General features: G+C 31.3%; 1 protein-coding gene across 11 annotated transcripts in view; it reads left to right on the top strand.

Annotated features, from left to right (window-relative positions):
* The window catches only part of LOC143074983 (uncharacterized), a 49486-nt gene extending 28154 nt beyond the window's left edge, over nucleotides 1–21332 (top strand). For 6 of the 11 annotated variants that reach the window (XM_076250194.1, XM_076250189.1, XM_076250193.1 and 3 more), the window contains 2 exons: nucleotides 5407–5478; nucleotides 19833–21332. In XM_076250194.1, coding sequence (XP_076106309.1) covers nucleotides 19878–20870 — 993 coding nt within the window. In that variant the 5' untranslated portion in view covers nucleotides 5407–5478; nucleotides 19833–19877 and the 3' untranslated portion in view covers nucleotides 20871–21332. Of the gene's footprint in view, nucleotides 1–3380; nucleotides 3450–4741; nucleotides 4901–5406; nucleotides 5479–9314; nucleotides 9448–9557; nucleotides 9622–19832 lie in introns of those variants that run through there. The other 5 variants (XM_076250196.1, XM_076250195.1, XM_076250197.1 and 2 more) reach the window with 5 other exon arrangements.
* Nucleotides 21333–26732: the final 5400 nt, after the last annotated feature.

The following is a 26732-nucleotide window of genomic DNA, read 5'->3' as shown; positions in this document are numbered from 1 at the left end:
TAATATCTTTCAAGAAAAAAATGTATATCATTACTTAAGTGGAACTAGTTTATTTCCTCCTTCTTTTATGAACATTGCAGTTTCTGTAAATTAATTGCATAGCATGGTACATTGGTACGAATCTTGGACAATTCATAGATTTTTTCCTTCTTAAATTAATTACTACTTATCCTTAAACTATATAATAACTTTTCATGCTAGTTTCCCATAAAGTACAATGAACAATTATATCCTTAGAAAACAATTAAAGATATTAGATACTTTGGATCAGGATCAGTTATAGAAAATATCCACCAGGGATGAAAACCTTATCTTTTTGAAATCATTTATATATATATATATAGTGATATAACATTACCATGTTGGTTTCTGTATAACAGAGTAGAATTGATTGTTTGTATTCTACGATATCAAAAGAGAATAAATTCTACTACTTGTATTTGGACATGGACATTACATTGATTGTACGGGACGGTTGTTTATATTCTACATTATCATAAGAGGAATCATAATTCTACTACTTTTATAAGGACATGGAACATGGACATTACATTGCTTGTCCGGGATGGTTGTTTATATTCTATACATATCATAAGAGGATATAATTCTACTACTTTTCTAAGGACATGGAACATGGACATTACATATCTTGTCCGGGACGGTTGTTTATATTCTACATATCATAAAAGGATATAATTCTACTACTTTTTTAGAACATGCTGGTAAATGTGTTTCTATTTCAATATTATAGTATAACTGCTGGATACATTGGACAAATTCATATGACGTAAGATTTAAAATTAGATATTTATTTTTTATTGGCTTCAAGTTCACTGATTCATATCAATTCAAAGTTGTTGAAATTTTTGTAGAGTTTGCCTGAATTGTGGCTGGAATTTTTGTCAGTTGACTAATGATTACAGTAGTAACTACTAAGACCACTCGCCCACCGAGGCCCCTACACTTGATTGATCATTGAAACTCATAAAGGAAGTTTCGCTATATATGGAGAGCTCTTTTATAACTTTTACTAACATTTTACTGACAAATTTTACGACCAAAAAATGTCTGGCATACTTTGTTTCTTTTAAATCTTTTTAAATCTATAATACTTTCAAAGACTTGGGATGATTTAGAGCTTGTTGAATATGTTCTTAGACACTGGTATGTTTTTAGATAAGTATTGTTTTAGTCTATTGCAGTTTACACATTTGTGGCAAATTTCTGTTAGGTTACTGTCTCATTGAAACCTGACCGCTGAGGCTCCTTTAATTCATAATGGAGATATGTTAAGTTACTGAATGAGAAAACTTGTAACATTTCAAAAGTAAAAGAACTTCTGTTTTATTATGCCCCACCTATGATAGTAGAGGGGCATTATGTTTTTGGTCAAGGTAGTTTTTGATGAAGCTGAAGTCCAATTAACTTCAAACTTAGTACACTTGTTGCTTATGATATGATCTTTCTAATTTTATTGCCAAATTAGACTTGTGACCCCAATTTCACGGTCCACTGAACATAGAAAATGAAAGGGGGAGTTTCAGGTTAAAGTTTTTGGTCAAGGTACTTTTTGATGAAGCTGAAGTCCAATCAACTTGAAACTTAGTACACTTGTTGCTTATGATATGATATTTCTAATTTTAAAGTCAAATTAGACTTTTGACCCCAATTTCACGGTCCACTGAACATAGAAAATGAAAGGTGGAGTTTCAGGTTTAAGTTTTTGGTCAAGGTAGTTTTTGATGAAGCTGAAGTCCAATCAACTTGAAACTTAGTACACTTGTTGCTTATGATATGATCTTTCTAATTTTAAAGTCAAATTAGATTATTACCCAATTTCACGGTCCATGGAACATGGAAAAGGATAGTGCAAGTGGGGCATCTGTGTACTTTGGACACATTCTTGTTTATCTTAAAATGATACACTTTATTAAAGTGCAAAAAGATTTGTGGATTGAGTGTGCCAAGGTCTATTCAGACTCTATTGACCAAACCTGAGGGTATTACCTTTAATCCAGGTAATAATCCGCTGTATAATATGACCATTGAAATATCATAACATAGCTGTTTGTTAAGAGGATTACTTTGATAAATTAAGAAGACTCCAGACATATACTACGTACAAAACAGAAAATGTAGGTATTATAATTCTGCTTGAAATTATTATTTTAATTTGACCGTGTAATGAATGAAGATTTTATATTTGATTGCCTAATATGTTGTGGCCATTTAAGGGGATGGAGGGGTGTTACTTATTATTATGTGGACTATTTTATGAATCAAAGATGGGACATCATATAGTATACCAATGTTTATCTGTTTGTCAGTCTTTCTTTACACTTATTACATCACTTGAGTTTGCTTAGATTGATTTAATGGATAAAAATTAAAAGATGTCACATGATGCATAAACTTTATAGGGAAAATACTGGACTGTCTACCCCTGCTTCTTACAGAAGACACTGGTAGTGTTGTTTAACCAAATAGATACTGTATAAATAAATTTTAATTATTATATATTTAATGGTTTAGCCAACACCTGGTCCCCCTGAGGTCCATAATGATTGCTATGGTCACATGTCATCTGTTGTTTTCATATCATTTTATGTAACTGTTCATATTTTCATCTACATCTAAACAAATTATGACTTTAAGCCAAACAACGCAGGTGTTATGCATGTAAGGTTATTTTTTGAAAGTACCCTATTTAGTCCCAATCATATGAATGTTTATAAAGAGGGAGGAAAGATACCAGAGGGACAGTCAAACTTGCATTCAACTCAACGCTAATTGTTCATACTGGTTGGTCAACTGAATTAATTTACCATTATAAGAACTATTAAAAACTTTTGTAGACTATAGTGTTAACTAAACTTGAAGGTTCACAAAAATCAAAAATTTAATCTGATGGAAATTAAGTTTGGGAAAATAAATACGACAATTTATTCCAGTCATGCCAGTCTTCTATAAAGATAAACAGATAGAAAACTCCCACAGAAAGCATTTATTCTTATGATCTCAGCTAAATGTGGTTTTTTCTTGTTATTCCCCAAAGAACATGATCTTTAGAATTTGATGTTGTTAATTCTAATGACATTTCAGCCAAAAAAAATATGCATATACTAAAACAGAGATGTATTACCAATGAGTCCATAAAAATATATAATAAAATATTTTAAAATCATTTTGTCTAACTTTTATTCCTTTATAAATGTGTTATTATCAGATGATTGTATTGTGTTTGTATAATAATTGGATGTTTGTTTTGAATCTGAATTAAAACACCTAGATCAATGGTTTGATTCATAAAACACTTGTTGATGTGTTTGATTTGTTAAACAATTGGATGCTTTTTTGTTGTAGATAAACACTTGGATATATAAAAAGGAAAATGTGGTATGATTGTCAATTGCAGTGAGACAACTCTCCACGAGAGACCAAATGACACAGTAATTTATTAACAACTTCAATGTTCTTTTTTCTCTTGGATGATTGTTTTGATTTGTTAAACACTTGGCTGTTTGTTTTGATTTGTTAAACACTTGGATGTTTGTTTTGATTTGTTTAACACTTGGCTGCTTGTTTTGATTTGTTGAACACTTGGATGTTTGTTTTGATTTGTTGAACACTTGGATGCTTGTTTTGATTTGTTGAACACTTGGATATTTGTTTTGATTTGTTGAACACTTGGATGCTTGTTTTGATTTGTTAAACACTTGGATGCTTGTTTTGATTTGTTGAGATCTTGGATGTTTGTTTTAATTTGTTAAACACTTGGATGCTTGTTTTGATTTGTTAAACACTTGGATGCTTGTTTCGATTTGTTAAACACTTGGATGCTTGTTTTGATTTGTTGAACACTTGAATGTTTGTTTTGATTTGTTAAACACTTGGATGTTTGTTTTGATTTGTTAAACACTTGGATGCTTGTTTTGATTTGTTAAACACTTGGCTGCCTGTTGATGCTTGTTTTGATTTGTTGAACACGTGGATGCTCGTTTTGATTTGTTGAACACATGGATGCTTGTTTTGATTTGTTAAACACGTGGATGTTTGTTTTGATTTGTTAAACACGTGGATGCTTGTTTTGATTTGTTGAACACGTGGATGCTTGTTTTGATTTGTTGAACACGTGGATGCTTGTTTTGATTTGTTAAACACGTGGATGCTTGTTTTGATTTGTTAAACATGTGGATGCTTGTTTTGATTTGTTGAACACGTGGATGCTTGTTTTGATTTGTTAAACACTTGGATGCTTGTTTTGATTTGTTGAACATGTGGATGCTTGTTTTGATTTGTTGAACACTTGTTGAACATTTTGTTGCTTGTTTTGATTTGTTCAACACTTGGATGTTTGTTTTGAGCTGTTGATCAGCATGAATATTAAAAAAGAAGTTGATTGTTTTGACTTTCAAAACGCCTGGATGTTTGTGTTTAGCTTTAAAAACAGTTGAATGATTGTTTTGAATTTTTAACACTTGATAGTTTGTTGTTGCCTTTCAAATCACTAAGATGTTGTTTTTTTATTTGTAATGGTATCAGAGTTGTTGTTGAATTTGTAAATCAATCAGATATGTGCTTTGATTTGTAAAACAGTAAAGTAGTATTGATAAACCTGACAATCTTTGGATAAGCTAGGCCATGGCAAAAAAAAAGCAAAAGACAAACCATTATTCATTAATTTCAGACTACAAAATATAATATAGGAAAGTAAAGACTGAACAATTGGATCCCCATTAAAAACTAATTTATTTATTATACATGGAGATCTCCCCTTTTACTTTTAAAACACATAAATCTTAAATGTATTGTTTTGCTTTTTCAAAAAGTAGATAAGGAGATGTGGGTCATGTATGGTGCAAATGAGACAACTATCCGCCAATGATCAATTGAAGTGAATGTAAGCTATTTACGATAACCCATTGGCCTTCAACAATGAGAAAAAGCCATACAGTATAGTTGGCTTATTATAAAAAGCCCTAGTTGACATGAAAAATATGAAACAATCCAATTTAGAAAACTGATATTGTACTCAAATGTGTGTCATGGATAATGATAGGAAGGATTAAAACAAAGAAAACAGTAGCATGTTATAATAGCATAAGGAAGACATTTCATTGACTTCTAAACATTTTTTTTTAACTGAATAGTTTTCTAAGAAGGATTTACTCTAAGATTTTACTAAAACAAGGAAGTTAATTACTTTGATGATTTACCAAAAGCTAATTTAGCAAAATGCTTGCACATCTAGATTAAATCTTGTAATTTTATTCATTATTTTTCTGTTTCCCTGTGGAACAAGCAGTGATAACAGAAATAAGTTAATTCAGAATGAAATATGATTAGGCTATAGATTTTTTAGTTGGTCTAAAATAGTTTGTCACATGATTTTATTTGATATTTCAGATGATTGGAAACAAATGTGACTCCTGTTCGTAACAGTGAATGTATAGTTAGATTTGTCAGGGTATATATATGGTAAGTAAGATATGTAGATAACATTTCTGATATGTATTGTTCTTTCAAAAGGGGAGATTACTCTAGGGGATTTTTGAAGGATAGTTAAAAGACTTGTATACAATGATTATTGTTGTCTGTTTCATTTGACATTAAAAATATGTTATATTTAGCATATAAATAAGGCCGGCTAGATTGGCCAGGGGTTTATAGTATGTATATGTAAATAACAGACAAAAAATAAAGAAAAGGGAAAAATGGCAGAAATGATAAATAGAGAAATTGGCATGGACTAAGGAATAGAGAAAATAGGGAGCTTTCATAAAAGAAAAGAGAGTAATTTACCTTTGTTTTAAAATTATTTGAGCAACAGAGCTTGAAACAGCAGTTATAAATTTAGAAGTTGAATTTATGAAATATATTATCACTAGCAAAAAAACTAAATTTCCATTGTTACATTTATATAATATATAACAATGATATTGACTATATAATACAGATTGATGGATGGTTTAAAACACAGCTGTTCTTTATAATCATCACCATTAATATTTTGGTTCAATAATCAAATTTATCTAACATTTATTGGCATAGAAGTTATATGATATATATGATATTTAAAAAAAAAATAATGGAACAATAGAATCTGTTATACAACTTAAAACTGTAATATTTCACCTCTCAACATCTGCATTCTCTAGTATCTGAACCTATGTCATACTTGTAAATTAACATGTAACTTAATATATATAAAAAGAAGATGTAGTATGATTGCCAATGAGACAACTCACCAAGAGACCAAAATAACACAGACATTAACAACTATATATTGCCTCCAACAATGAGCAAAGCCAGGCATACCGCATAGGCAGCTATCATAAGTCAGTTCGAATTGTTTCACATTTTTCATGTCATGCTCTTATATACCTAACTAGTATAGATCAGTATACAGTATGGGTTTTCTCATTATTGAAGGCCTTACAGTGCCATTGTATTGCTTACTTCCATCTCCTTTCATATTTAATGGATATATATATATAGTAACTGTTGTCAACAATAGTTCTGTTGTATATCACAGATGTATATTTTGTAGCAGAAAAAGGGGGGGATGAGTCATGCAGTAGTGATTCCCTACATAATCGACCAAAAATGTTTCCCACAAAAGGGAGGTCTCGTCAGAGACCCCCTTGGATCTGCCTATGCATTGCTATTAGGTTGAATTGAGAATATTATTTTCAAATATAGAAAAATGTTAAAATGATATTGTAATAATTTTTCAAAAACATTCTAGTGTAAATTGATATATATATGTAACACTCCCAAACGTGTCCTTCCCCCCAAACTTGTCCTTCCCCCCAAACGTGTCCGATTCCCCCAAACGTGTCTATTCTCCGCAAACGTGTCCGTAATATTCAATATTCCCCAAACATGTCCGATTTCAGAACCCCCAAACGTGTCCGATAATTGTTATTCGCCAAAACGTGTCCACTATTACACGCCAGAATGTCTCACGTCTTTTAGCGCTTATACATGTATGTCCTAAATGAAATCGATAACGTTTACAGCAAATCATAATTTCAAATTTAATCTGTATCATATGAATTAAATTTTGACTGAAATTGCTTATTGTCCAGTTGCAAGTATTTCATGCTCATTATATATTATAGCGAATATACAAAAAATTAAAGGTAGTTGAATTAATTGTTTACTGTGTAAATTATTTGTGTATTATAAACTCCGGTGATGTCTTTTATATCAATCCGACGACGATCGCTCAGCATTATTTACTTCCATTTATTCAACAGTTCTGATATTTTAAAAGCTCTTCAAATCATAAACTGTTATTTATTTTTTTTTAATAAATTTTAGGTTTCGAGCATCACTTAAGACGCACAATTAAACATAACGTCCAGTGCCAAATATTTCATTCATTATTTGATTGACATCATGTTAAAAATTTAGATAGGTTCTACAACTGTATTATCATACCGGGAGCCAGTCCACATTTGTCAACACTGGTATCAAGCAGTACTTTGATAGTGAACAAATGTACCCTCAGGAATTGTTTAGTAAAACTCCCTGGACGATATGACCAGCTACAAATATTACAATAAAGGAGATATCGTTGATTACAGAAACAATCCTGCTATATGAATATGAACAAAGGGACTGCTGTTTTTAGTAGCGGTTTCTAGCGAAGAGGTGTAGTAATACAAAAAGATAAGTGTCCTAGACGAGGCACATTTTACACGGTTAAAGATGATATAATAGACATCTGTTTTCAAATAAACAGACACTAGATGAAAATGGCACAATAAAAATGTATTTTTACTAATTGCAAATTAAATTTTTACTGTATCTATTAACTTTGGACTGTTGATTGCGTATTTCAAGTTGCAAGTATTTCATGCATATTTAGAGAAAACATACAAGTTTAAATGTTTTTACATTTCTAGTGTATAAATTAACTTTAGATTGTTGATTGCGTATTGTCCAATTGTTTCATATATATTTAGAGAGAAAATAAATGTTCTAATGCGCAGAGAAAGGGACATTTTGACCAGGTATATGTACAGTTTATATAAACATGTTTGCTTACAATTTACATACGACATGCTGAAATGACGCAACACTTTTAACCAGCTTATACTGTCGGTTTAAAAAAGACCTTACGACTTTATCTTTATTTTTAATGAAATGGTAAAAGTATTATCATTAATAAAATAGCAATAGCCAAATAACGCTTGATATGGACACATTTGGGGGATTGGATACGTTTAGGGGTTAGTTGAAAATGGACACGTTTGTGGGCCCATACATGTTTTGCAGTTCAGTGACGTCGATGTGGACACGTTTGGGGAATCGGACACGTTTGGGGGGAAGGACACGTTTCTGAGTGTTACATATATATATCACAACAAATTCATTAAAAGTTACATTATTTTAGCTCACCGGAACGGTGAGCTTTAGACATCACTTGGCGTCTGTCGTCGTTGTCTGTCTTGTGTAAACTTTTTCTTCTCTGAAACTACTGAACCAATTCCAACTTAAGTTTAGCTGAATGATCCTTAGGGTATTTAGAATTAAGTTTGTGTATTATTTTTTGGTTGGCCAAAAAACATGGCAGCCATGGCTAAAAATAGAACATAGGGGTAAAATGCAGTTTTTGGCTTATTTCTCAAAAACCAAAGGATTTAGAGCAAATCTGATATGTGATAAAATTGTTCAATAGGTCAAGTTCTATTATCCCTGAAATTTTCAGATGAATCTAACAACCCATTGTTGGGTTGGTGACACTAAATGGAAATTTTGCAGTTTCTGGTTATCATCTTAATTATCATTAATAATAAAGATAAACTGTATTTACAAACATTTTCAGCAAAGTAAGATCTACAAATAAGTTTATATAACCAAAACTGTCAATTGACCCCTGAAGGAGTTATTGCCCTTTAAAGACAATTTTACACAATTTGTTTAAAAGATATAAACACAAAAAAAATCTCTCTCTTGAGAGCTTCTTGTTTCTTTTAAGTTTTTAAATTTGTCACCTGTAAATTTTACCTGATCTATAACTTTATTTGAAAAAGGATTGTTTTATGAACCAAATTATTTTTTTGTGTAAATTTCCATCAGTCTTTAAGATTAACAAAATCACTTTCTACTTTGGTTAATCCTTAATTGGATTATACTGTAATTAATACTTTAAGATGTTATTATGGCATTTAACTTCTTACTTCACACTACTTCATTTGAATGGTGATTTGTAATTGCAGTGGTATTTAATTATAGTTATTGATAAGTTTTATTGTTTGTTAGCACCTGTATAAAAGGTAAGAAATTCATTGGTCAAGATTTCATGTTTTGACTGGCAAAGGGGTCATTTCTCTGGTTCAAAACATTAGGAATTTATTGTTCAGAAGTAAACAGATTTAAGTATACTTGACAATGCATTATATACATGTATACCTGTAGATAAACTATCCCCTACAGGTGAGTGAAAAATAATACAAATGTAACTCCTCAAATAATTTAGGAAAAAAGACATTACAATTGTTTTCTTAAGATTAATACATATTTAATGTTATGTTAAGGATGTACTTAGGTGAGGTTTCGGAATAAGTGTCAAATGTTCGGAATCCTTGGTGTTTTTCCATACCATTTGAGGTAAAATATTTTGCCCCATTACACCTATTTATTTTTTAACATAAGACTTAATAGCCCATAAAAGGTCATTTGACAAAATTTAAACAGATTCTTAATTTTCTATCTTTTGATTTGAGACCCAAATGATACCAATGCAAAGTTAAGGTAAAAGTCTGAGTCACTTCTTTTCCCGCCATATTTTATAAATCAAATAGCACGAAAAGGATATCCATGACCTAGCTTGAAATCCTTATTTTTAGCTTATTTTTATCTTTAACTTATACTCTTCCAGCTTAAAGTATCAATTTTGATTTTTTAATTACTTAGATTTTACCTTAGATCACCTAAGTTCATCTGTAAGTCACAATGATACAGCATGAAGTAAGATATGACTGTTATTAAGTTACAACTATACAGCATAAAGTAAGATATGACTGTGTTATTTGAAATTTATTTTGGTTACTTCACTTATTATGTAAAAAAATATATACAGATTTTTTTACACTGCCACCAATCATGATAAAATTGAGAATGGAAATGGGCAATGTGTCAAAGAGACAACAACCCGACCATAGAAAGACTGTATTTTAAAGTGCAGAATGTATATATAGTGGAAATTTGGAAAAAATGTAGACACATCTGATAGTTTTTTATTATATGTATTTTGACATTATTATACTTGTTTGATTGATACAAATGTTATACATGTATTCAGGTTTTGTCTGAGAGTTTTTAATAGAAAAAAAGATCAGATGTGATAAAAAGTGCTGTCAAGACAGTAACCAAACAATTAGAATTACAAATGACAGCTACAGTTCTCTTTAGATCACCATATAGAAATCAGTTAAATACTCTTGTGTCAATACTCAAAGATTCCATGCTTTAAACCCCCCACAGTTTAGTTGTAAATGAATTCTTAAGATACAACTAATTTTAAGATCTTCTATAAACAGATCTGACAAATGTTAATTTCTTTATGGTAATACATACTTTAGAAGCAAAAACCATTGTATACATATTTATCAGATAAATCAATGTCCTGAAACACTGACCACAGCAGAAACTGACCAATATAATTCATAGTGTAAAAAAATGACACTTGGTCATACCATTTGACATTTTCAGAAGAATTTTGAATGACTATTTGTATATATGTATTTGTTCCCATCGATTACAAACAGTGATGAGGTCTTCCATGAAATTAAGTAAAGATTTTCTCTGCAAACATAATTATATGGGTAGGATTGAATGAAACTAATACTGTAGAAAATTAGTGATTACTCAATCAAGAGTGGACTCAATCATGAGTGTATGGAATGCCTTTGATATCAGGCTTAATAAATCTACAAGCAGAAATGATGTCTGTTGGGTTTATACTCTTGATTCAAAGCTCATGCTTAAAGCTTCATTGTGTTCATGTTATTGACCTTGTTAGATAGTATTTCCGTTCTACAAATCATCAGGTTTGCATGAAAAGTGTTTTGTATCAAATTCTTTTTTTTTTCTAATTTATAAACCCTACGCCAAAAAATAGCAATGGGTTAGATTTTATTAAGATTGAGAATGGAAATGGGGAATGTGTCAAAGCAACATTTGTCAATATTTTTGTTTGAGATGATAGTTTCAATAACTTCATTAAATATCAAATTGCAACCATATTTGGGTAAAATACTGTAATTGAATTTATTTTCGCGGATACTTATTTTGGCGAATTGTGTTTTTCAAACACGTTCACGGGTATTTATTTTCAATTAAATTTTTTTTTAAATTATTGCCTTTCAGTTGAAAGGTTTGATTTAGATTCTCATGTATTTATTTTCGCTATAATAAACCAACCGTGAAATTTGTGAAAATAAGTACAATTACAGTAGTCACATATAATGAGAGGAAGATTATTTTTGATTTAGAGCTAGGTCAATACATCCAAGGTCAAGGTGGTAATTTCTCCCAGAAACCTGAAATTTGTGCAAGAAATTGGATTGGCCTGCTGGTTAGGTCTCTATTCCTAGTTAAAGATTCTTTAGTTTTGGATTGTATAAGGACAGTCTTATAATCTATAATAGTGTATGTAACCTTTAGAAATAAATACTACACAAATAACTTATTACTTTAATAATCTGTTAGAATTATCCTTGTTTATGGAAATATTTTATTTATAGAGCATTTAATAAACAATGATAACTACATTTTACCATGAACTGTAAATAACAAAACTGTAAATGTACTAATTTACCAATGATTTTATATTAAGTAAATGTTTGACAAGATAAGGCTTGACCTATGAATTTAGACCTTGCATTCCTTACAGCATTATACTGGTATTGTTATTAGGATGTTATTGTTGGTGTAATTGTTTTAACTTCAGATATGAAAATAAGAAGATGTGGTACGATTGCCAATGAGACAACTTTCCAACAGAGAGTGTTAAATGGAATGACACTGAAGTTAAATTAACAACTATAGGTCGTCATACAGTCTTCAACAATAAGCAAAGTCCATACAGCACAGTCCGCAAAAGGCCCTGAATTTTATGACAAATTAAATGTAAATCAATTTTAGAAAATTTAATACACAGCTACTTTAGTACAAGTACTGTTTATAGGCGAGTGATATGAGAGCCAAATTAACATTTTTAATGCACCTACCTAACACACGGCTAAATTATATATCACTAGAAAGCTAAGAATGTGTACTTTCTAAATATCCCGGTCGTCAAAAGAAATTATGGTGCATTTTTTTTAAATCGAGGTCAAAGGTCATGGGTGCAATTTCAATTCACGGATACTTCCAGTTGTAAAATCGAGTCAAAACAAATGCAAAAACGAAACAATTTTATAGGAATGCTGTATTACTGTTGGGAAAATATATTTCTATCATAATGTTAATTAATTTTGGTTGATTTTAACGGTAACGCATGTTACATAACGTTTTCTCTCGGAGTCTTTGAAAATCAACATTTAAGTCACACAAATGTATCTGTAGTCGCCCTTGCATTATCTAAATCATATAATACCTCCATATCATTTGCTTGCACGTATTTACAAACATATATATCTGCAAATTTGATATAAATAATCCGAAACAAAATATTTGAAGCAAGGGGAAAATATAACATATGACGTATTTTTAATTGTTTAGAAAAGTCCCATGATGAGCTGTTTATAAAAATTGAGGAAGCGTAGGGTCTCCTGTTAGTTTGAAAGCCTGACAACCATAGAGCAGATTTTCTTTTATATATGTTGCAATATGTTGATATATAAAAAAGAAGATGTGGTATGATTGCCAATGAGACAACTATCCACAAAAGACCAAAATGACACAGACATTAACAACTCATACATCACTAAATCAGATATGATAAGAGTACTAACAAACATAACTGAAATGAGTAAAGTGCTACTGGTATATTTATATCAACAAATTGGCAATTTTAATATAAAACATCACAAGGAAAATATGATCACTCATTGTACGTCAAAATGTGTTTGATTTTACTTCAGTCGGCCGCCGTGTATCTTGAGATATATAATTAATCAAACAACACTTGACAAAGTAGTTTGTACTCTTTTTAAATATTACACTAGTGATGACGTTCGGCTACTTTGGCACTAAGTATTACGTTTTTTTATCTTGTTTCACCGCTTCAAACGGAGGACAAGACTATCCTATTATTGAACCTTTTATTTGGCTTTCTAATGTTAAAATCATCGAAACGTCGGACCAATGGGATGTTGGACCATTTAGGTGTCGGAATATTGCGATATCGGAATATTATAGCTTCATTTTAACTTGTAATCTCATCATTCTTATCGGTCAATATATCCATACAAAGACAACTTCCTTGGCATGGGCATATATCAGTACAGCAGATGTTTTGCTCAAAGCGGACACAAGATCTACTATATACAGATTGAATTAAAATTTTGGAATAGACATGAGGGATTTGTCAAAGAGACACCAACCCACTAAAAAGCAGGCAACGGCCAAAAACCACCAATGGGTCGTCAATGCAGCAAGAAACTCCCAAACCCGGAGGCGTTTTTCAGCTGGCCCCTAAACAAAAATGTACTACTTTGAAATGATAATGGACGTCATACTAAGCTTCGAAATATACTCAAGAAGTTAAAATAAAAAATCATACAAAACTAAGAAAGGCACGATGCTCCTGACTTGGGACAGGCGCAAAATTGCGGCGGTGTTAAACATGTTTTTGGAAATCTCAACCCTCCCCCTATACCTATACCAATGCGTGAACAGATCAAATCTTGTAGAAAGTTGGATGACATCATACCGGACCGATGTTGCCTTTTAGCCAACCAAAGTCATACGGAGATCTTTTATTGTTTCTGTAGTTGGGTCGACATTGTCTTAGATAAAATTTTAACCCCCAGAAGAAAAATAATGCCATGTAGAATGTATGCCCCATTTTCATTGTTTCTAATCTCCTGATCAGTCAAACTTGTTAATAGTTATCAAAGGTGTGTCCATAAACACGGTGCATTGGTAGTGATAAACCTCAATGAAAAAGAGTAAAAAAAATATTTATAGATAATATACATTCTACTAAAGCCATACATCTAAGAACTTTGTCAATAGGAATATCGTACGCTTTATTAACTGCCGCAGATGTGCCATCATCCAAAAGACAACACAGAAATGTTTTTAAAGCAGGTGGCATAATTTCAATTGAATAATCCAGTGAAATGTTTTTAGATAATGGATATTCATCTGATTGGATTACAACTTTACCCTATATCTGCTTCCGTAAAGTAGCTGCACTAAGTGCTTGCAACCAGTTTCGCAGTCACTGCTCAGATCTTTAAATTTTACAGACCGAATATCACAGTCATTTTAAACGGGTAATTTTCCGTCATTACGGCATAAGACAAAATTATAGAGCTACTGTATACAATATTGGATGTACCTTGGCCTTGTTGAAGTTGTATACATGTAACTATGAAGCTGATAATATGTTGTGTAGTTTTCTCGGCGGCGATCCTCGGGCAGAAATTAAGCCCGGTTAACTGATCAAGTAATTAAAGTTGTTAACCAGAATACTTCCTTGTGTACAGGCACGTCATATTTAATCGTCGAAATGTTAGTAAAAGCTGTTTTATGTTAAGAACTAAATAGCTCTTTAATTTCTGATTTCAAATTTTGTAGCAAATATTTAGCGATGCAAGCTCGATGGTATAAAGATTTAATAGTAAAATTATCATGAGTCAGTATTTTGTAAATCAGATCATTGTATAGGAGATATACGTAGTAACACTCAATACAGCTTGAGTTTGCTCCTCAGAGGATACCTTATGAAGTTGTGTATCTTGCTTATAGGCTTTATACATTTGCAAAATATACAAACAGACAAATCAGAATGAGTTGTAGATCTACTGTCCTCGTTTATATATCAGAAGATCTACTGGTCGGTAGAATTGGTACATGTAGTACAAAGTCTTTGTACAGACAAAACAGAGGTTGATAGGTTGTGCTTACTTTTGAAATATTTATAGCAACTCTTATGATATTTTGTATTTTCAAATGGGATGTTTTCATTTTTTTCATATTCATCGACCAGTCTTCTGTAAACTTCATCTTTTCGTTTTCCCACTGCGGCAATACAACTCAGTGTATCTTCATTTAAGTGTTAACTACATAGTTTCTATGTAGTAAATATATGACAGACTATGCATCTGTGTCAATAAATGGATAGTTTTTTAGCTTTTTAGCAAAGGAAGGGTTTCATTGTGAACTGGGCTGTGAAAATTTGACACGACTCGGAAGATTTTCTACAATTTTCCGATACGATTCCTTATTTAGAAAGGGGTGAATTCTACAGAACTCCAAAACTATGATTTGATCTTTATTTTGGACGATTTTATATCTATTTAAGCTACACTGAAGTTAAAGATAGAAATAGAACCGTTTAAATATGATTTATCGTACTCTAGTAGCACTATTAAGTACACGGAAATCGACTAATACATTCAGTAAAAAACGATAACGAAATAGATAAGGGATTCCGGAAATTATAGTGATTTTACCCAACATCATAAAATTACAGAAATTCGTGATTTTAAGAAATGTTGAGATAAAGTCTTGATCTTGAATGAAAAAACGATAACTGATGAGTAATTTGGGGTGATCTAAAACGGATAGATTGCAAAAACATTTAATCAAAATTTAATTGTAGATCCGAAAAGGTCGGGATTATGAAAATTTTCGTACAAAATGTCAAATATTTAGAAGGAATGCAAAAGCATGCGGACTTACAGTTGTAAATATTGTTTTTTCATTATTTTAAGAATCTAATTCACTTAATTATTCTGTCTAAAAGAAGAGATACGACTAATTTCCTTTGCTTGAAAAACATGTCGTAATTATATAATTTTCAACTAATTTCTGAAATAAACGTCAATTTTACAAAAACTGCACCGTACGATTTTGTGACGACCGGGCAAAAATCAAAGTTTAATCATTATTCTTTCATTTAAAAAAAAAATTAGCCGTGTGTTAGGTGGGTGCATTAAAGTCCTTAACTAGACGTCTTTTTCAAATATTACACTCGCCTATTATATACAGATTTACAGATGTACATTAGATTATGCCTCCTTAGAACTGTACATCAAGATTACTTGTACTGAAGTAGCTGTCTGTAGTCCATCAATTGCTTCTCTTACCAAATTGTTTATGTACATATACAACAAGTGGCAATCATTAATACCAAACAGAGTGTCTAGAACATTGTTATTTATAATTACAGAGATGACAAGGACAAATTAATCTGCATATAAAGAATCAGTGATATTACAAAAGATATTGAATGGTTTGAGAACTTACATGATTTACATCTTCATTAAGTTTATCACATAATTAACATGGAATCAATTAATTTTATCATTTACAAATAGATGATGGGGATATATAAAGACCTTTATTGGCCAGGACCAGAGGCGGATTTAGGGGGGGGGGCAGGAGGCCTGGGCCCCCCCCCCCCCTTTTTGGGAAAAAAATTGGTTGCTTATATAGGGAATCACTGAAGTGTGACTGGAGCGGCCCCCTCTTAGATCAGTCAGTGGGCCCCCACTTATGAAAAGGAGTAGGTCCGGTAAGACCCCTTTTTGGCCCCAAAATATAACAGTTTTAAAAAATTGTTAAAATGTAAACTTTTAGTTATTTATTGGACAGTTGAATGCTTCTTCTACATAAATATGGGCTGTTTTTGACAATACAATGCACATATATCGGGTTGTAGCACCATTAAGTCATGCTAAATTACTGAAATCTTCAAAATTCTATCATTTTAGTTAAATTTTAGACGGTTTCCCTGTAAAACGAAAGTGGCCGCATTCGTGTTCATCCTTAATATTGAAATGTAAGTTGTATTTTATGATAATACATAACATATATAAAGGTTGTGGATGAACACGGATGCGGCCACTTTCATTTTTGACAAAAACCATCTTAAAAGTGACGTTTTTTGGCATATTTGAGGGATTTTTCATATTTGAGCTTGAATCGGATCCTTTTTAATGACTTAACCAGTTAAAATCTTTCACTTATACTAATTGAATCAAGTGAAATAGACACTTAAGTGGTAAAAAAGTGGTCAAAATCTTTCGTCAGATGAAACTGAAATTTGAGGCCAAAATGAGTCCTTACTGGATCCGCCACTGAGGACTCTGGGATGTGTTTTTAAGCTCTGGATTTGGGGATTGACCCTTTCGGGATCTGTGTGAATTCTTTTTTTGAATATTGTGATGTCAGGATTTAAATTTATTTAAATTCGGGACCTCAGGATTTCAGGATTAGGACCCCTCCTACCCCCCTCATAGATGCTCTCCTGCAGTCTACAGTCTGTGTTAGTAGATATGTTTTAACATTGATTATACAATTAACATATTAACTATTATTACAACACTTTATAATAAATAATTTGAAAGGGTTCCGTAGCTGTTTACAACAGTCACAAATTACAGATCTTAAAAAATGTTACACAGAAATCATTATAAATGTTGTCAAAGTTAAAATGTTTATTAAAGTTCATTTTATTTTTATCAAATCTTCCCTCATGCAGTCACAATTTTTGCAATAATAAAAACATCACAAAAAATGCTGAGTTTGCAGTTTCTATTAATTGCAACAAATCTGACTATAATTCGACATTTGAAGATTTAAAAATAGGTTAATAAATTACTATTTTAAGTAAAAGAGAATTTGTTTTAATCTTTTAAAGGATAAAAGCATGCAAACGTTTCACTACCAACATAAATTGCAATCTTTTGAAAATGAACGAGAACTTTGGCGTTTTGAACTTTAAGATATTGATAAGTTTTCAGTTGATGAGACTTATGTTTAATCCCTTTGATGGGGTTGATGTAATTCTGATTGTCATTGGATTTCTTTACTGCAGCGCCTCATTTACTTCATGGATCTTTACTGATGTCGCTTGAACAAGTGAAGTATTAGAACTATACAAACTTAATAGTAAACACAAATTGTTATTCAGGCAATAAATTAAAAACTGTTGCATATTAGGATGAATAAGAATTATTCAAGCTTAAAAAAAGTCTTAATTGTAAAGAATTACAAAGATGAAATGTTACTATTGAATATGATTTTCATTTTCAAAATAAATATAACAACATTAAATATTTTCACAAATTTATCAGCAATAGTTGAGACTATATATACATTTCTATAAAAGAGATTTAGCATTTCGTGAAAATAGAAATATATGGTAAATATAGAATGATGGGATTTTCCTTATCAGTCTTATACTGCATTTTCTATTTTACAATTGTAAACTCTGACTAGCTATAATGACTATATTTATAAGCAATCAATAAATACGGTGGAGCCTTTTGAAGGATTGATTTTACTATTAACTTATAATGGAGGCATTAAATTAAAATTTATTAAAGACCAAAACATTATTTGGCTGTTAATTATAACGAAAATTGACAGACTTCTATAAAACTAGTGATAGAGCAGGAAAATGTAATAGTCTTTACTTCTAGAAAGTTAACTTTATTGAACAATATAAATTGTTTTATTTACTTTTTGTGGGAAAAGAAAGATTGCTTTATTGTTATCTGCATTAGTTGTGCAGCTGCTATAATGACATTTAGTCAATACTTGGATATAGCCACATGTAAAATTGATGTTTTCTTTATTATAGGAAGCTCATGGTTTTCATAGCATGGGCATTATTATGGCAGTTAAAACATTAATTCCATTTAGAGAGCAAGTGATTGTATAGACTTCACCTAATTATCTGTATTTCTGGATTTATTTGCCTTTTTTGGTTGCTGTCTTATTGATAAAAAACCCTCATTTATTTTTATTTTTGGGGGCAATGATAACCTAAAGTGGTTTTAGTAGTTCATCCTCTGTTTCACAAGCCTGTCCACACTATAAAGGTTGGGAGTCAGAACCCAGCACATGACAGATACATTAGACTAATTTGATTTTCCAGTGTTTCTATTGAAGTAATTCTCTCAGGTTCTTTCTGGGCTACTCAGGCTTCCTCCACTAATAAAACTGGTGCCCATATGTTATCACCAATTGTAATGATTGATTGTTGGTTGCTTAATGTCCAGTGGCAAATATTTCATGTATGTTCAGGACGAGCCAATAATCTATCAATCACTTTAATTAAACTGAGCAGAAGACAATGCAGTCGCAATTCATATCTTAAAATCTTAAAAAATAGTCCAGTCAGCTGGATCCTTACACAGTTTGCAAATAAATCTATATAAACATTTTATTATTAAATCTAGCTGTTATTTGTTATTTATAAATAAAAAGATGTGGTATGATTGCTAATGAGACAGCTGTCCACAAGAAACTACCGGTAAAATGGCACAGAAATTAACAACTATAGGTCACTGTACAGCCTTCAACAATGAGCAAAGCCCATACCGCATAGTGAGCTTTAAAAGGCCCCGAAATGACAATATAAAACAATCCAAACAAGAAAACTAACGGCCTTATTTAGTACAGTAGCACCTTGAGTGGGTTTCCCCTTTCAGAAAAATATGCTTGCAGGAATTATTTTGACGAATTCATGGAGAGATTTGTAACTTTGTTATGACTCATAACTGAAAGGACCCCATAAGATGGTTCGTAACATTTTAAGGAAGAAAAAAATAACCATTTGTAGAGAATCCCTAATAACACAAACATTTTTTTTCTGTTTTATATTTATGTAACCTTTATCTTTTATTTTTCAGCTTTAAACAAATGACAATTTTGAACTGAATGATTCAGAACTAGCTATGACCATGACAGCCACTGCATTTATTATGTACAGTCTCGCCAATATTGTCGGAATACTTCTGTTCTGGCTTTATAAAAAGAGAGACAAGAGGGAGAAAAAACCATCGGAATCAGAGGAATTAGAAAATGCAACAGTTCGTAGAAGACGTTTAAAACATCAGCCATCTTTACTCGCCTTACTGGGTCTTTCACATACATATAATGACAGGTCATTTTGTCCAATAGAAGATCATTTTCATAGTTTTACAGAAGTCAGTGAAGCGTGTAAGAGAGCAGGATTAGAAAAATGTGGTTTGATCATTGGGATTGATTTTACAGCGAGCAATGAGTGGCAGGGCCGTAAAACTTTCAGTAGTCAGTGCCTTCATAAAATCATTCCAGGAAAAATTTATAATCCATATCAAAAAGTGGTGTCCATCATTGGTCAAACGCTTGAGCCGTTTGATGATGATAATCTTATTCCTACTTATGGATTTGGAGATTCCTTAACTAATGACGAAGACGTGTTTAGTTTCCATAGCAATGGGAATGCATGTAAAGGATTTTCAGAAGTTTTGCATAAATATAATGAATATGCAACAAATCTTCAGTTTAGTGGACCAACAAATTTTGAACCAATTATAAACAAAGCTATAGAAATTGTAAAGTTACGAAAATCTTATCATATACTTATCATCATTGCAGACGGTCAAGTGACGGAGGAATCACGAACAATTCAGGCCATCGTTAGGGCATCGGAATATCCTCTGAGTATTGTTGTCGTTGGTGTTGGTGATGGACCATGGGATATTATGGAGGATTATGATGATTTTTTACCGAATAGAAAATTCGACAACTTTCAGTTCGTAAATTATCATTCTGTTACATCAAAAACAAAAAACCCTGATGCAAGTTTAGCATTAAATGTTATGATGGAAATTCCTCATCAATATAAGATTATAAAAGCTTTAGACTATTTAAACACAATACAAACTGTCAAGTCAGATGTATGACACATGAAATGTTTTATTTTTATGCCTTACTTGAAGTAGGGTGGCATTATGTTTTTAGGACCACATTGGTCCATTCCTAAGTATGTTCAACTTTAAGTAGGGTGACATTATGTTTTTAGGACGTCATTGGTCCATTCCTAAGTATGTTCCAAACAATGTTTAAGTTTTGGTAGTTTACCAACAAGCAGTTGGTTCATTAACTTGGAACTTAGAGAAGATGTGCATTGTGTTCTGAACTTTTTGAAAATATATTCAAGTTAGGGTTTTGATCCATTTTCATGGTTCATCAATAAGGTAGACATTTTTTTATACAATACTGAAACTTAGAACACATGTTCATGATGATGTGAACTTTTATTAAGACATGTAGGTATACATGTATATATATGCAAAATTAGCATTTTGAACCTATTATTCCGAACTGAAGGTTGAAATGGGATAATAGGAGCCAGGCATAGTTTCCAATGGCATACCCGTAGCCAGGGGGGGTTCGGACGAACCCCCCCTTGAAAACTATTAAGCACTGTTAAAGTCGATGTTCTGTTCGAATTGTGACTGTTAAAGTCGAGTTTGTGAGTCAAATGAACCCCCCTTTGGAAATTCCTGGCTACGGGCCTGAATGGACACATATTCTTGTTACAATCCTTTATCTTCCATGTGCATGTTGTCAAGAACTGAACATTTTATATCAATCAAATTGATTCTGATGAAAGTTATCTCCCCTTTGATTATTGTAAATGTCCTAAAAATATAAAGAAAGAGAGAGCAAAGGTTTAAAATAGTCTTCCATACTTATAAGGGTAGCAGCACAATCAAATTGTACAGTTTAATGTGAAAATAATTGTAGGTGTTAAGTTTTTGAATTTATTTAATAAATTGACTAAAGTGTTAATATATATATGCAACAGTTTAAAATAATCAAAATAGTAAAACAGTGCCTGCTTAAGTTCTTATTAGACAGAAACAAATTAAAGGTAATTTTTGTCTTTTTTCTTTTGTTTAATTGCTCTATTTTTAGTGGGTTTTTTTCAGGGGGGGGGGGGGGTTTAGTTAATAAGTCAGGTACCACAACAAAAAAAATATATATATAGAGAGAGAGAGTTCAGTCTTCAACAATGGACATGTGTCTATGCCATGAATCAAGTTGTCAGTTGTAATGATGGTCAATACAAATTGAAAAAAAGCACAGTGGCAGACTGTAAAAGAAAATTGATTGCTTGTACATGTATTGTAAAGTTATATAAGATGTATGGTGCTATTAGACAGTTTATAACAGATAAGACTGGTAACATTTGGTATGTGACACTTCATTTATAACTCTTTTATAGATCTGAAAATACTGTGTGATTTAAAAACAATCACTCACAAGACCTTTGTGAAAAGAAAAATATAGACTGTTGCAGAAATGTCAGACTTTAATAATCTAATCTTTCCACTGATACAGAGAGCATGCAACTACCAATTAAACAATTCACCACAATTCTTTCTTTTATTTATATATATTTTTGTGGTTCAAAATGTATGGGCTCAATTTTTTCTGATAACAGTAAAATATGTGTTAAATTATGAAATTATGATCATTATTGTAAAAAAACTTTGAATATGGCTATCTTCAGACTCTGAAATCTCTTTAAATATTTATAATTACATTAGATGTATGTTTCATTATAATACGTTATTCTGATTGGCTAACTAGCAATATCGTGATATTCCTTAATCAAATGCATTACACAATGCAACTTTTCATTCATGATGACACGAGGTCCCACAATAAAGTGCACAGGTAAATGAAATAAAAACTTGATAAAAGGCGTGTTTTCATGATTCTATAGGTAAAAATGTAATTATAAGTATTGAATGCTTTTTTTTTGTAACTTTTTTACCGCGCTTCATACAAAATGTACTTCGGTCAACGCTTTTACATCCCAATAAATTTACAAAAAAGAGCATTCAATTCTTAAATGAAATTTCAAGAGTTTTACATTTTAAACTTTGTTCATACTTTTTATAAGCAAATATCACCTATTTTTGTAATACTTATTTTTTGTAGACTATAAGAGGGGGGGGGGGCCAAAGTGCACTTTCTTCCTTTGCAAAATTCCCCCCAAAATATCATCCTTTCCCAGCATTGCTACATTGCTCTTTAAATCTTTTGTGGAGACAACACAACAAATAAAACAAGGGGGAATAACTGTGAACAAGGATCAATTTCAATATCAACTTTTTTTAAGAAATGACTGCATATCGTGCAAATATGAAATTTCCATCCTGGTATCTATGATGAGATTGTTAGTGTTATAAAGACAAGTGTAGCAACTAGTGTTAACTAATAGAATAAATTAAAAAAAAATGAATTGTCTTGGTGTGAAGGCAGCCAGTTTTGATAATTAGGTTCTGGGCTACATTGGTTTTAATTCGCCCCTCTGGAACAATCTTGATAATAAAAATAGTAACAAGTAAATGTGACACCATTAATTTCCATTTTCACTAAAACCACATAGTAAATCTTCCTGGAATTCTGATGTATCTTACATTATCTTGTCGACAGAACTTAATTATACCAAATCCCTAGATTTATACCACAATAATACAACAGGGAAACTTTTTTATATATAATTTGATGGAAGAATTAATATAATTATTTCAATATTTGGTAATGTCTGCCTGTTGTGCAAATGTTCTTTCATATTAATTTGTTTTCATAGCACAATAATATGACAAAGCTGTAATGTATAATCATATAAAGTTAAGTTTCGTAGTCAACTGTAAAAGGTTTACTTTTATACATGTACATGTATAGGGATAAACCTATGCATTATTATTCCTTAACCCTTGGGGTTTTCCATGGTAAAATATATATATTTTATAGAAGAAACACACATTTTGTTTTGAAAACTCTTTTTAAAATCAATACATGTAACTTCAATTCTTTCTTTTTTTTTAAATAATGAAATTGGCAGCTATTATTAATTTATGATGCACAATGATAGTCATTTAATGGATTTTAAATGTAAATTTAACCTAGAGAAATGAATGAATCCCAATGTTTTCCAATTTTGTTTTTGAACTAGAGTTTTTGAGTAATCAAATTTGGTAATAGTTCTATATTAATATTTTATTAGTTTAATCATATCTGATAAACAGACAGAATGTCTATTATTTTTCACATTGGATTATTATCAGGTGATTTATCATTGTTCTGAGAGTCATCAATCCAAAATAATTATTGTAGATGCATTTAACCCTGTCATGAATTCATGAGTGATTAACCAGAACCAGTATGTGTTGATTGCATGCAGTAAAACTCATAAGTTTTATGCATATTTAATTTTAGAACTGTGGTATTCTGCACATATCCTGTCAATGAATTGAATAAAATCAGGAGTGTGGTTATTTTCTGATCCAAATACTTTTATTTAGTTTTTGGATGTTATCAATCATTATTTTTTTCAATATTCAACACTATATAAGGTATTGGAAAAATGTTGATTTAGAAGATTTTTTTGTTGAATTCAGTTAAAGGATGATGAAATGTTTATATGGTGACCAAACATGGAGATTAAGGGGAAATAACTCAAACTGTGTCATTCAGAAACTATCTGCTATGAGAAAACCCCTAAATTTTAGCACTGTGAATTCAACAAACAGTGAAAACATAGTAAGAGCTCTAATAAGTAATCAAGTATAACAGATCTATAATAATGAAGTGTGTTCTGCAGTTTGTATTTCAGTCAAAACGTCTAAGACAAGTACAGAGAAATATTCCATCTTGAAAAAGACATCCCAGAACTTTACATCGTTTGATGTCTTATTATCAAACAGATACCAAAGATTTTTTAGATTTTTTTTTTATCATTTTGAAAATTGAGATGAGTAAATTAAAGTGATCCATTGTTCAATCTGCTGTCTGCATTTTCTTTAATATTTGATTGTAATTATTTTATTTAAGTGACATGTTTTCAGGACAGAACTTTTATGCAGGCTTTGTTGGCACAGCTGTTAAAGAAGTAATTATCATGTCCATATTATTTATAAAGAGATCACTACTAATTTACTTCATGCTTATTACAGGGAACGTATGATAGAAGTTGAAGTAGTTTTTTTGTCATCCTGCTTTTAAATGTTTTATGCATATGTACTTAAATGAAACATTGCAGTGTTGGTTTAACATGTATCTTTTTACCATTGTTACATGTACATGTAAAGCCATCAAATAATAGATTGTGTTTTATAAAAATACATTGTAGCAAAGTTATTTGAAATCTTTGATATTTGACTCATTAATACATAACACTCGTGTCATGTCCAACCATTGCCCATAAAGGTATTCATACAGGAGTTGTATTTTGTGGTTATATATTCTCTTGCAAGTGCATTATTTAGGCAACGCTTTTGTTCTATGTCAACTTGGCAATATGTTTTCATTTTTGATCTTAGCAATTTTGATCTGAAAAATGTCTGTAAAGCTTTTTCAATTAACAATCGTTCATTTGTTACATTTCCTTTTATTGACTGATTTGTAAAAATGTAAAGGCAGCTCTTTTAATTATGAATAAAACAAGAATGTGTCCAAAGTACATGGATGCCCCACTCGCACTATCATTTTCCATGTTCAATGGACCATGAAAATGGGTAAAAAATATAGATAGGCATTAAAATTAGAAAGATCATATCATAGGGAACATGTGTACTAAGTTTCAAGTTGATTGGACTTCAACTTCATCAAAAACTACCTTGACCAAAAAGTTTAACCTGAAACTCGCACTTTCATTTTCTATGTTCAGTGGACCGTGAAATTGGGGTCAAAAGTTTAATTTGTCTTTAAAATTAGAAAGATCATATCATAAGGAACATATGTACTAAGTTTCAAGTTGATTGGACTTCATTTTCATCAAAAACTACCTTGACCAAAAACTTTAACCTGACGCGGGACAGACGGACGGACGAACAACGGACGGACGAACGGACGCACAGACCAGAAAACATAATGCCCCTTTATGGGGCATAAAAAAATCACAATTTGCCAGTACTATCATATCCATAAAATGTATTTAATGAAAATTGGAAGAAAAGCTACAATTAAAGAATCTAAATTAAGGACATATATTTTTCTGAAAACATTTATCAAATTAGAAAAAAAATGTATTTAAAAAACATCTTTTATAGCATCAGAAAAATCACTTATTATGTTGAGGCTCCCGCAGGGTCAAAAACGACCTGTGACCTCTGGGCTTTTTAGAGGCGACTTCCAACCTGAGGGCCTTCTAAAAACGACCTGCGACCTGTAAAATTTGGAAAAAAACGACCTCTGACCGACTTCCGTCCTCTGTGTTGGGAAAAACAACCTGCGACCTGTACATTTCCCTTAAAAACGACCTCTCGACGAATTTAAAAGCGACCTTGCGACCTGAAGGGGGTACCCTGTGGGAGCCTCTATGTTCATCAGTGGTGACAGATGTATAAATGTATAGATGGAAGGGAGATAACTCTTTTTTGTTTTTTGCTCAAACTGTAATTCCATTGTCTTGTTTACATCTCAGGAACTTCCCTAAACCTTTCTGTTCCTGTGTAGATAAATCTGTGATATTTTATTCTGTTTTGTTATTTTTGTGATTGATGTATGATTTATGATTCCTGATTGTTTAAAATAAATCAATTCTTTTATATCTTTTTTTATCTATCCTTTTAGTGTGTTACAGTAGCTAGTATTATAAGTTAATATAAATATAAGAAGATGTGGCATTATTGCCAATGAGAACTATACACGGAAGTTCAAAAAAAAAAAAGTAAAAACACAAAAATACTGAACTCCGAGGAAAATTCAAAAAGGAAAATCAAAAATCAAAAGGCAAAATCAAAAGT

This window comes from Mytilus galloprovincialis, chromosome 5 (genome assembly GCF_965363235.1).
Source record: "Mytilus galloprovincialis chromosome 5, xbMytGall1.hap1.1, whole genome shotgun sequence".
NCBI classification, from domain to species: Eukaryota; Metazoa; Mollusca; class Bivalvia; order Mytilida; family Mytilidae; genus Mytilus; species Mytilus galloprovincialis.
The sequence above is the reverse complement of the archived record's forward strand: the minus strand, read 5'-3'. Positions and strand labels throughout refer to the sequence as shown.